At 45.2% G+C, this 13,278-nt stretch overlaps 1 protein-coding gene across 1 annotated transcript in view; it reads right to left on the reverse strand.

Moving 5' to 3' along the window:
• The window catches only part of SHC4 (SHC adaptor protein 4), a 135,021-nt gene that overhangs the window by 105,265 nt on the left and 16,478 nt on the right, over positions 1-13,278 (reverse strand). Inside the window, exon 2 of the mRNA XM_075345806.1 lies at positions 3,445-3,515. Within this exon, the coding sequence (XP_075201921.1) occupies positions 3,445-3,515 (71 nt within the window). The remainder of the gene's footprint in view (positions 1-3,444; positions 3,516-13,278) is intronic.

The following is a 13,278-nucleotide window of genomic DNA, read 5'->3' on the forward strand; positions in this document are numbered from 1 at the left end:
CAGAATATATGTATATACAGACACATAGCACACATATATCAAGCACACACATATGTGTTACATCTCGTGGCTCTCCTGAGGCAAGGACTGAGGCAGTCTCCCATTCCTTGCCTGCCACGAGCACTCCTGCTCAGCAGCGCCGAAGGTCTGCCAGACTGCGCAGTGTGCAGGAGATACCTTCTCAGAGAGGCAGCAGAAGGGTGACACCTAGTGGTTCTCCTGTTACAAGGAGTGAAGCGGTCTCCCATTCCTGGCCTGCCGCAGACTCTCCTGCTCAGCGGCCCCGAAGGTCTGCGAGGCTGCGCAATGTGCAGAGGTTTACTGCTCAGGGAAGCAGTGAGATTCCCATTATCTCTGCACATTGTGAGACCGAGGATCCCGCCTCTATTTCCCAGAGGCAGGAGGGTGAGCATGTGCAATGCGTGGTGGGTCCTGATTCGCTCACTGACGTCACACGGCTTGATGACAAGGCTGGTGACGTGGTGAATCCTGACTGGCCAGGCTGGGACGTCGTGGACCCTGATTGGGTCAAGTCCGTCATCTCCGCCTCGCGCCCGCCCTCGGGTGGAGCTGCACCTCCTTAAAAGCTCCCCCTGCCATCATGGCGGCGCGCGACCGTCCTTCTATGTTTGGATGTCTGGCAGCGTGCTGCCACGCCACTGCTCAGGCATTACTGTCTCTTGTGGGCTTGGCCCTTGCTGCTCCGGCAGTACCTCGTTTGCAGGCCGTGTTCCTGCCTTGCTGCTCCGGCAGTACCCCCGTCAACAGGCCGTGTTCCTGTCCCAGGTGAGCTCCTCAAGTCTCCATAGGACTCACCTGGTTATTGAAAGCACACGTGCGTGGGCACCTCTGTGCTACCCTCGTGCCATATTCTCGTGACTTCCACTGGCACACGTGCGTGGGCACCTCTGTGCTTCCCCGTGCAACAGGTACACCGAGCCGTGAGATCTGTGCCATACAACCCTCAGGGGTTAGGGCAGATCGGTGTACATAGATCGTCTGTGACATTCCAGACGATCGCTAGCAGCAACCCGCTCACTCTTCACCCACCATAGCGGCGGTCCCTTACACCGCACAGTGGACCTTGACCGGCGGAAGCAGTCCATTTCCCATCTTGGCACGCTTCCCCGGGTCCCCCTCGTAACACATATGTATACACACATTTATACAAAGACAGACAAACACACAAGCATTCCCATCATTGAGCATCTGTGTCATACAGGACGGGTTCTCCAGGGAGAGACGCTCTTTGTAACCACTTATACTCATACTCTTATCAAGAGATTAGGATTCTGAACATAGAACTTCTTATATTAATTAAGAATTACTATTAGCAGCAACTACAGAGGAAAATTATAATACATAACTTTTATTCAATGAATTAAAAATTGCGCAGTGATGCAATCACCCAAATTTTGTGCAAACAATAAGAAAACAACATTCATGTCCAGAAAGGACCAAAAAAGGAACACAACTCTATCACGGACACCACTCTTGTTAGAGACGGTAGTGTCACTAAATACCAGAAAGCTTAAATACTATCAGTTCACAGTGTCATGCATTCACAGATCACTAAAGACAAAATTCTGGATATCAGGCATAAACTTCAAGTGATAGTAATCCACTGTTTCATAAATTGACAAATTTAATAGCCAAAGAAACCAGCTGTATATGTTCCAGTGGCATATTGATACAATAAATAATATGAAGTTAGTACTTCTTTTAAGAAGAAAACTTGTATCCCCATATATTGTCATGATTTGCAAAAAATGACAGATCTCATGTCGTAATGGCATTACCATGAGCTGCGAAAATTTATCAAAAATATTAATATCTCATGAAAAAGATTATATTGATCACTACCTATATAAATACAACAAAAGTCACAGTGGTGTCATTTGGATTAGGTAGATAGGTATGATCACAGTGACAGTATATGGGAATTAGTTTTGCCTAGTGATAAGATATTCAGTGTGGTCATATGGTAAGAAATACAATCACAAAAATTGATATAAAGGGTTGGTCTCACCCATAGGTCTGGGTCTGTTATTGATAGGGTCAGAGGTATAGAGGGATCAGGTAGCCATCCATTACCAGGCACAGAGCTCTTTCCCTGCGTGGACTATGCTTAATCCTAAATCCCCATTGACTCCTGCCCTTACAAGGGTAGTCTCAAGCTGACCCTAAATAATTAAGCCCTAAAAATCTTCACCATAAAGCTCCCGACGGGTTTCCTCTGCCAGGATTCATCAGGGGAGATGCTTTGCTCAGGTATAGGGCTGCAAATACATAGAAGGGAGACCCACTCTACATAGTCTGATTCCAAGACCAGACTATGTAGAGTGGGTCTCCTTTGATGAATCCTGGCGGAGGAAACGCGTCAGGAGGCTTGCTGTATTTAGGGCAGACGGATCATGCTTTATGGATGTGCTTATACCCCTTTCCTTTATCCTTTCCTATCCATTGCTGAACTTGTTGGACATGTGTGTTGTGTCAACTGTATTATGTAACTGTACACTGTATATGATTAAAGAACAATAGTGACTGCTCACGATGCAGTGGGGGACAGTGCAATTATGATGGTGTTTTCTTGTTTCACCGCTTACATGCTAATTTTAATCCCTATCCTACTTTGCCTTTTTTTCTATGGGGAGTTAGGTTTCATTTGTATTTTCTTTAAGATACTTTGCATGTTATTATTCATGAATGATTAGTGAAATTAACAAAATACATGACTTTTGTGATATATTAATTGGTATACAAGTGTTTATACACACTTTTTGCTTAGTTTTTATTTTCTCATGTATTTGTATTGTTTTAATAGATTATTCTTTAAAAGATTAAAGGGGTTGTCCTGTCTAAAATGAAAAGGGTGCAGTAACTCTAAGTGACTTATGAATCCTCCAGCACACACATTGGACGCTGCGAGGATTCACCGGTTTCTGAGCCCAGAACAGCGGTCACAAGACTGCAATTGTGCGCTATGCATGTTCCCAGCCAGAAACCAACTAGTGGGTGTGGCCTCACTTCATACAAGTGTATGGAATGGGCATGTGTAACTAGTAGGCGTGTCCATCTAGTGGGTGCGGCCTTGCTCAATACACTTGTATACAGTGAGACCATGCCCACTAGTCCAGTTCTGGCTGGGAATATGCATAGCGCACAGCTGCAGTCATGAGATCGCCATTCCCGTCTCAGAAACTGGCAAATCCCCACAGCGCACAGTGCGTGCACTGGGAGGATTCATAAGTCTGCAGTCACATAGAGTGACAAAAGAATGACTGCAAACTTATCATTTTAGACTGGACAACCACTTTAAGGTTGGAATTGAAGGGGCAGAAAATAGAATAATAAGAAAACTATTAATTATGTCACTATCACTAGTTACTAATGATAACACGTATATTACAATAATGAACTGACAATCTATAGCATCCTTTTTACCTTGTAACTTGTGTTCTAGTTCCGAAATCAAGAGACCTCATGGACTGCAACACTTCAATACAACCCATATACTGCAAAGCACAAACACACGTTTATGAAAAGGTTATTCATGTCATTCTAATGGCAAACACAGGGTTAATACATTTTTAGATGCATTGAGTAAATGGGCTATACATTATGTAGCAAATAATTGAGCCACTGTTTAACTGTAATACGTTTTTGGTTAAACAAATGTCTTTCTTCCCACTCCGAATTACTTCAGAAGGGAGTCTTTGACCAGACTCAAGATTAATGTGTATTGCAAATGACCAGTCAGTTAAAGGAAATCTGTCAGCAGGTTTTTTTTTAAGTAAAGTGAGGACAGCATGCTGTAGGGCTTAAAACACAGAATTCAGAGATGTGTCTCTTATCAAGGTACGTGCTATTGTTTATTTGCAATGACTGGTTTAGCACCAGAATGTTATGGCTCGGACTACATCAGCAACACCAGCATATGAGCCCTAGTCCGACATACCCCCTCCAGTAATAAGCAGCTTCACACATATGATTATAAATCTATGCTTTCTATAAGACCCCCTGGTCAAGCATCAGTGTAGTAACATTGAACATGTCATAACTTGTAAGCTTGATGTTGGCATGATCATTGTTTGCACCCCTTTGCATAACTTTTATAATTTATTTTGAGAGAGCTATAGTAAGAAATTAAACCACACAATGCTCCGATCATATAAACTCTTATTTCCACTGGAAAGTTTCCTATCATGTGATGGGTAGTGCACAAACTAATTATCATTGACGTCTAGACTCTTACATTTCCAAGAACTTATTGTTAATACTAGATTATATTACAAAAAGTTGACTGGCGATACTGGTTGGTTGAACCTTTCATTTCATATCCATTTGGATTTATTTTTTAAGTTTGGATGGGTTTATTAAGGAAATTGAGTAATATGTTGTTGGCTCAAAAAACCCACCTTCTTATTAAAGCAAGGATACATTATAAAGAAAGGGAGTTACAGAAATCTGATTAAGTATTCTGCAGGGATCAATTTTCTATACAATGCTTTATGTTAGTCTACTGTATATATAATTTGCAGTGCATAGTATGTACAGCCAAGACTGTAGATCCAGGACCAAACTATATTTTAACAGAATGGTGCAAAATTCATCTTTAATCAATATTAAAGAAGCACTCCTATCAAAATGTTAATCCTCTTAATATCTTGCAATCATATTACATAGAACTTTGTACTTACAATTACTCATTTTGCCTTTCTACCCAATTAATTCTTCCGCTTTCTCTTCTCTATGTAGAAATAGGAAAACACTTTGCCCTGCATGAGTATCTGCATGAGTCATCCTGTTCTTCAACTCCTGACCCAGCTGCTCTGCTCCTCCTCCTGTCATGAATTATGCAGGGAAAAGTGACTTCCTCTTTTTATATATAGCTTAGAAGGATTCAACTATTTTGTTTTTAATCATGTGATGTCATAGACCTACTGGAAAAGAGAAGAATTAACTGTAAAGAAAAGCAAAATTAGCAATTGTAAGACCACAGTGTTATGTAATATGAAGATTGCAATATATTAAGAGGATATAAAATTTGATGAGAGGGCTTCATTTAAGGTGTTTTCCCACAAAGTTAATTTTAAAGTTCATTTTAATCAATAGATCTTGGAATAATAAGTTTCACAATTGGATATGCTTATTTTTTTTCCCCTGTGCTAAAGGCCGCTTTACACGCTGCGACATCGCTCAAGCGAACTCGTTGGGGTCACAGAATTTGTGATGCACATCCGGTCGCTTTAGCGATGCCGTTGCGTGTGACACCTTTGAGCGATTTTGCATCATTGCAAAAACGTGTAAAATCGCTCATCGGTGACATGGGGGTCCATTCTCTAATATCGTTGCTGCAGCAGTAACGAAGTTGTTCCTCGTTCCTGCGGCAGCACACATCGGTACGTGTGACACCGCAGGAACGAGGAACCTCTCCTTACCTGCGGCCGCCTGCAATGCGGAAGGAAGGAGGTGGGCGGGATGTTAAGTCCCGCTCATCTCCGCCCCTCCGCTTCTATTGGGCGGCGCATCAGTGACGCAGCTGTGACGTTGCTGTGACGCTGAACGAACCGCCCCTTTAGACAGGAGGCGGTTCGCCGGTCACAGCGACGTCGCAGGGCAGGTAAGTAGTGTGACTGGTCTGGGCAATGTTGTGCGCCACGGGTAGCGATTTGCCCATGTCGCACAACCGCACAATCTCTGTACAGTCTCTTCATATATGTGTACGTTATAATAACACGCTCCCACTCTAGTTCAGCTATGTCCTTCTTGTATACTGGACACTGGAGTCCAGAATTATACACTGTATTCTATGTGTGACTACATTAGTGTCGTGTATGGAGGCAAAACTATGTTCTAGTCATTAACAGTGGAAGTACCTGTGAGTCAAACTGAATTCACTGGTACTGCCTGTCATTGTACCAACTAGATAAACAGCAGTACAGCTGATCCTGCCACTCCTTAGATGTTGTGGTCAATGTAATATATAGCATATAAGTGATTAGACAAAAGAAGGGGGCTCCCTCTGTCAGTCTTATGACCCCATATTAGATATACACACCGACAAAAATAAAACAAAACAAAATTGCTTTGTTCTAAGAGGAGTAAGGAGTCAGATGCAGACAGTAATTAGAATACAAATAATACCGCCATCACAACCTTGCTTGTTAGCTATGAAGAGCATTGTTTTCAACACTGCCCTGACTGAAAACATACTTTGTAAAGATTCTAGATTTTACTTTGGCCAATTATCGGACTTTAATATATATATTTAAAGGGAACCTGTATCGTTATTTGGGCAGCATGAATTAAAGCCCGGTTGCTCAATTGCAGCCATTTATATTTCTCTAAAAAATGCTAAACGGGAAATGGAAATGGAGAAGGCGCGGCTGCACTTAACTGGTTCTGGTACACACTAAAAAACCCTAGCCATACAACTAACAGCACTACCTCAGACCTGGCTCCCTAAAAGGCTGTTGAGGGGTTTCTAGTGGCTCCTAAAGAACCAGAGGGGAGGACGTCGTGCACTGGCTAGAAGAGAAGAGGTAGGAACAAATAGAAGCCCAGGGTGAGATTAACTGAAACAAGTTCAAATAAGGTGAAAGAATTACGGGCTGGGAAGGAAAACGCACCAGCTTACAGCAGACAGTGAACTGGTGTTTACTTCAAAAGTAAACCCCTAAGCTGAAATGCTTGAACTCCCATAAACAAATCCACATAGAGGTATATAGCTGGCAAGGAAGTGCAGTGAGAGGTGAACATATATAACCCAACCCAAATTAAGAAAGGGCAAACAATAACTGTAAAATGAGAAACACCTGGAGAGGAGCAAACCAAGAAAGAAAAACAAAGACTATAAGAACCATCATCATTTGGACATGGAAGAAAATATATTAGCCAAGCAGACAGAGGAACTGACCATGCAGCAACAGGTCACCAAATTGAATGCCTAAATTGAACCTTAACAGTAACATTAAATCCTGCTTTAATCTCTATGAATATATGGTATATCCTCTTACACCTACTGGTTACTTATCACTGAGGGGCTACCCAGAGCTCTGGTGGTGTTATACGAATCTGGGTTTGCAGCATAAAAATGAAAACGTTTACCTTTATGTAGGCAGGTATTTGGAGTAGAAATATATAATGCACTGCTCAACAATAAGGTTTTACAACTGTAAAATATGTATGTATGTATATATATATATATATATATATATATATATATGTATGTATGTATATATATATATATATATATATATATATATATATTTATATTAGCTGTAGTACCCGGCGTTGCCCGGGTTAGTAACTGTCTCTCTGTTTCCCTCCTGCTCTCCTTCTCTACCAGCCCCTGTCTCTCTCTCTGTCTCTCTCGCTATCTCTGTCTGTCTGTCTCTGTCTGTCTTTATTTGTGTCTGTCTCTCTCTGTCTGTGTCTGTCTGTCTCTATGTCTGTCTGTCTCTTTCCCTGTCTGTCTGTCTCTATCTCTCTGTCTGTCTCTGTCTGTATCTTTTCCTGTCTGTCTCTCTGTCTGTCTGTTTCTTTCCCCGTCTATCTCTTCCCTGTCTGTCTCTTTCTCTGTCTGCTTCTGTCTTTGTCTGTCTGTCTCTTTCCCTGTCTGCCTCTATCTCTGTCTCGTTCCCTGTCTGTCTGTCTTTTTACCTGTCTGTCTCTTTTCCTATCTGCCTCTGTCTTTGTCTGTCTGTCTCTTTCCCTGTCTGACTCTGTCTTTGACTGTCTCTATCTGTCTGTCTCTTTCTGTCCGTCTGTATCTTTCCCTGTCTGCCTCTGTCTATCTCTTTCCCTGTCTGTCTGCCTCTTTCCCTGTCTGTCTCTATCTCTCTCTCTCTCTTTCCCAGCCTGCTTCTGCCTGTCTCTGTCTGTCTCTTTCCCTGTCTGTGCCTATGTCTGTCTGTCTCTATCTCTGTACATCTCTCCACCGATATCATATTACCTCACACATAAGATTCTTATATTGAGAATGTCCTCCATTGCCTATAGCAACCAATCACAGCTCCTATTAATGACCTGCAGCTCCCAATTCCATTGACTTTAATGTAAGGAGGTTTGTTTGCGAATAACTGTAAAGCGCGGGGTTAAATTTTCCCCTCAAAACATAGTCTATAACATTCCCTGAGTCACATGAGGTGTGTGTGTGTAAAATTATGTGATTGCAAATGCGACAGTGCGGATTTCTTTAGCGGACATACATACACACATACACACAAATATATATACACTCGGCTTTTTATATACATATATATATATATATATATATATATATATATATATATATATAGCCAGGTAGTACAGCTAGTATGTATATATATATATATATATACACACACACTATCTGTACTACCCGCCTTCGCCCGGGTTAATGACTGTTGATAGAATGAATTAACAAAAATTTATTCTGCACACAAAAACCACAAAATAAACAGATAGAAATGTAATTAGGCAAAAACTAAGCTAATAGAAGCATTTCACGACATATATTTCAACACCACAGATATTCCACACAGATTTAACTAAATTGGCCAAGTAATGTGCTCCGTCTGTCTCTTTCCCCGTCTGCCTGTCTCTGTCTGTCTCTTTTTTGTCTGTCTCAATCTCTGTTTCTTTCCCCATCTGTCTCTTTCTAGGTCTGTCTCTTTCCCAGGTCTGTCTCTTTCCCAGTCTGTCTCCCCGTCTCTTTGTCTGTGTCTGTGTCTTTTTCTGTCTGTCTCTTTCCCTGTCTGCCTGTCTCTGTCTGTCTCTTTCCTTGTCTGTCTCTATTTCTCCATCTCTTTCCCCGTCTGTCTCTATCAAGGTCTGTGTCTTTCCCCATCTATCTTTGTCTGTCTCTCTGGCTGTCTCCTCCTTCCCTGTGTACCTGTCTCTGTCCCTGTCTGCATGTCTGTCTGTTTCTTTCCCCATTTGTCTCTTTCCAGGTCTGTCTCTTTCCAGGTCTGTCTCTTTCCAGGTCTGTCTCTTTCCAGGTCTGTCTCTTTCCAGGTCTGTCTCTTTCCAGGTCAGTCTCTTTCCAGGTCAGTCTCTTTCCAGGTCTGACTCTTTCCCAGTCTGTCTCTTTCCCAGTCTGTCTCTGTCTGTCTCTTTCACCGTCTGTCTCTATCTCTCTGTCTCTTTCCCTGTCTGTCTCTCTGTCCGTCTCTCTGTCTGTCTCTCTATCTGTCTTCCCACCGACATCTTATTACCTCACATATAAGCTTCTTATACTATGAATGTCTTTTGTTCCTATAGCAACCAATCACAGCTCCTACTAATAACCTATAGTTCCAGGCTCCATTTACTTTAATGGAGGCATGTTTTTTGGAGAGTAACTGTAAAGCGTGGGGTTATATTTTCCTGTCAAAACATAGTCTACGACGTTCCCTGGCTCACATGAGGTGTCTGTGCAAAATTTTGTGATTGTAAATGCGACGGTGCGGATACACTTTTCGTTTCACTTTTTCCCCATTATGTAGATAGGGGCAAAATTGATTGGTAAATTGGAACACGCGGGGTTAAAATTTTGCCTCACAACATAGCCTATGACGCTCTCGGGGTCCAGACGTGTGAGTGTGCAAACTTTTGTGACTGTAGCTGCGACGGTGCAGATGCCAATCCCAGACATACATACATACATACACACATTCAGCTTTATATATTATATATATATATATATATATACTAGCTGTAGTACCCGGGCATTGCCCGGGATAGTAACTGTGTCTCTGTCTCTCTCCCAGTCTCTGTCTGTGTGTCGCTGTCTGTCTCTTTCCTTGTGTGTCTGTTTCTATCTCTCTGTCTGTATTTGCATCAGTTTATCTGTATCAATCTCTGCATCTGTCTGTCTCTCTCTCTCTCTCTTCCTCTTTGCCCGTCTGTCTTTTTGTCCGGCTGTCTTTTTGCCCGGCTGTCTTTTGCTCGGCTGTCTCTTTACCCAGCTGTCTCTTTGCCCGGCTGTCTCTTTACCCGGCTGTCTGTTTCTAGGTCTGTCTCTTTCCAGGTCTGTCTCTTTTTAGGGATGTCTCTTTCCAGGGCTGTCTTTCCAGGGCTGTTTCTTTCCCCGTCTGTTTCTTTCCCGCTCTGTCTCTTTCCCGCTCTGTCTCTTTCTCGCTCTGTCTCTTTCACGGGCTGTCTCTCCAGGGCTGTCTCTCCAGGGCTGTCTCTTTCCCGCTCTGTCTGTTTCCCGCTCTGTCTGTTTCCCGCTCTGTCTGTTTCCCGCTCTGTCTCTTTCCAGGTCTGTCTTTTTCCAGGTCTGTCTTTTTCCAGGTCTGTCTTTTTCCAGGTCTGTCTCTTTGGGCATTTGTCTCTTTGGGCATTTGTCTCTTTGCCCGGCTGTCTCTTTGTCCGGCTCTCTCTTTGCCCGGCTGTCTCTTTCCCGGACTGTCTCTTTCCGGCATGTCTCTTTCCCGGCATGTCTCTTTCCCGGCATGTCTCTTTCCCGGACTGTCTGTTTACCCGTCTGTCTCTTTGCCTGTCTGTCTCTTTCCAGGGCTGTCTCTTTCCAGGGCTGTCTCTTTCCAGGGCTGTCTCTTTCCAGGGCTTTCTCTTTCCAGGGCTTTCTCTTTCCAGGGCTTTCTCTTTCCAGGGCTGTCTCTCTTCCAGGTCTGTCTCTTTTCCTGTCTGTCTCTTCGCCCGTCCGTCTCTTTGCCCGTCCATCTCTTTGCCCGTCCGTCTCTTTGCCCGTCCGTCTCTTTGCAGGGCTGTCTCTTTCCAGGGCTGTCTCTTTCCAGGGCTGTCTCTTTCCAGGGCTGTCTCTTTCTAGGGCTGTTTCTTTTCCAGGTCTGTCTCTTTGCCCGTCTGTCTCTTTTCACGTCTGTCTCTTTGCCCATCCGTCTCTTTCCAGGGCTGTCTCTTTCCAGGGCTGTCTCTCTCCAGGTCTGTCTCTTTGCCTGTCTGTCTCTTTGCCTGTCTGTCTCTTTGCCCGTCTGTCTCTTTGTCTTTCTGTCTCTTTGCCCATCTGTCTCTTTTCCGCTCTGTTTCTTTCCCGCTCTGTTTCTTTCCCGCTCTGTTTCTTTCCCGCTCTGTTTCTTTCCCGCTCTGTCCCTTTGCCGCTCTGTCTCTTTGCCCGGCCGTCTCTTTGCCCGGCCGTCTCTTTGCCCGGCCGTCTCTTTGCCCGGCCGTCTCTTTCCAGGGCTGTCTCTTTCCAGGGCTGTCTCTTTCCAGGGCTGTCTCTTTCCAGGGCTGTCTCTTTCCCGCTCTGTCTCTTTCCCGCTCTGTCTCTTTCCAGGTCTGTCTCTTTCCAGGTCTGTCTCTTTCCAGGTCTGTCTCTTTGGGCATTTGTCTCTTTGGGCATTTGTCTCTTTGGGCATTTGTCTCTTTGGGCATTTGTCTCTTTGCCCGGCTGTCTCTTTGCCCGGCTGTCTCTTTGCCCAACTCTCTCTTTGACCAGCTGTCTCTTTGCCGGACTGTCTCTTTCCAGGGCTGTTTCTTTCTAGGTCTTACTCTTTCTAGGTCTGTCTCTTTCCAGGGCTTTCTCTTTCCAGGGCTTTCTTTCCAGGGCTGTCTCTTTTCCAGATCTATCTCTTTGCCCGTCTGTCTCTTTTCCCGTTTGTCTCTTTGCCCGTCCGTCTCTTTCCAGGGCTGTCTCTTTCCCGCTCTGTCTCTTTCCTGCTCTGTCTCTTTCCCGGTCTGTCTCTTTCCCGGTCTGTCTCTTTCCAGGTCTGTCTCTTTCCAGGTCTGTCTCTTTCCAGGTCTGTCTCTTTCCAGGTCTGTCTTTTTCCAGATCTGTCTTTTTCCAGGTCTGTCTCTTTGGGCATTTGTCTCTTTGGGCATTTGTCTCTTTGCCCGGCTGTCTCTTTGCCCGGCTGTCTCTTTGCCCGGCTCTCTCTTTGACCAGCTGTCTCTTTCCCGGACTGTCTCTTTCCCGGACTGTCTCTTTCCCGGACTGTCTCTTTCCAGGGCTGTCTCTTTCCAGGGCTGTCTCTTTCCAGGGCTGTCTCTTTCCAGGGCTGTCTCTTTCCAGGGCTGTCTCTTTCTAGGTCTGTCTCTTTCTAGGTTTGTCTCTTTCCAAGGCTGTCTCTTTCCAGATCTGTCTCTTTGCCCGTCTGTCTCTTTTCCCGTCCGTCTCTTTCCAGGGCTGTCTCTTTCCAGGGCTGTCTCTTTCCAGGGCTGTCTCTCTCCAGGTCTGTCTCTTTGCCCTTCTGTCTCTTTGCCCGTCTGTCTCTTTCCCGCTCTGTCTCTTTCCCGCTCTGTCTCTTTCCCGCTCTGTCTCTTTCCCGCTCTCTTTGCCGCTCTATCCCTTTGCCGCTCTGTCTCTTTCCCGCTCTGTCTCTTTGCCCGTCTGTCTTTTTACCCCTGTCTCTTTCCCCGTCTGTCTCTTTCCTCGGCTGTCTCTTTCCCCGTCTGTCTCTTTCCCCGTCTGTCTCTTTCCCCGGCTGTCTCTTTGCCCGGCTGTCTCTTTGCCCGGCTGTCTCTTTGCCCGGCTGTCTCTTTGCCCAGCTGTCTCTTTCCCGCTCTGTCTCTTTGCCCGTCTGTCTCTTTTGTCGTCTGTCTCTTTGCCCAGCTGTCTCTTTGCCCGTCTGTCTTTTTACCCCTGTCTCTTTCCCCGTCTGTCTCTTTCCTCGGCTGTCTCTTTCCCCGTCTGTCTCTTTCCCCGTCTGTCTCTTTGCCCGGCTGTCTCTTTGCCCGGCTGTCTCTTTGCCCGGCTGTCTCTTTGCCCGGCTGTCTCTTTGCCCGGCTGTCTCTTTCCCGCTCTGTCTCTTTGCCCGTCTGTCTCTTTTGTCGTCTGTCTTTTTGCCCGGCTGTCTCTTTCCCCGGCTGTCTCTTTGCCCGGCTGTCTCTTTGCCCGGCTGTCTCTTTCCCGCTCTGTCTCTTTGCCCGTCTGTCTCTTTTGTCGTCTGTCTCTTTGCCCGTCCGTCTCTTTCCAGGGCTGTCTCTTTCCAGGGCTGTCTCTCTCCAGGTCTGTCTCTTTGTCCTTCTGTCTCTTTGCCCGTCTGTCTCTTTCCCGCTCTGTCTCTTTCCAGCTCTCTCTTTCCCGCTCTATCCCTTTGCCGCTCTGTCTCTTTCCCGCTCTGTCTCTTTGCCCGTCTGTCTTTTTACCCCTGTCTCTTTCCCAGTCTGTCTCTTTCCCCGTCTGTCTCTTTCCCCGTCTGTCTCTTTCCCCGTCTGTCTCTTTCCCCGTCTGTCTCTTTCCCCGGCTGTCTCTTTGCCCGGCTGTCTCTTTGCCCGGCTGTCTCTTTCCCGCTCTCTCTCTTTCCCGCTCTGTCTCTTTGCCCGTCTGTCTCTTTTGTCGTCTGTCTCTTTGCTCGTCTGTCTCTTTTCCCAGCTGTCTCTTTCCAGGGCTGT

The sequence above is a fragment of the Anomaloglossus baeobatrachus genome, chromosome 4 (genome assembly GCF_048569485.1).
Source record: "Anomaloglossus baeobatrachus isolate aAnoBae1 chromosome 4, aAnoBae1.hap1, whole genome shotgun sequence".
In the NCBI taxonomy this organism is placed as follows: Eukaryota; Metazoa; Chordata; class Amphibia; order Anura; family Aromobatidae; genus Anomaloglossus; species Anomaloglossus baeobatrachus.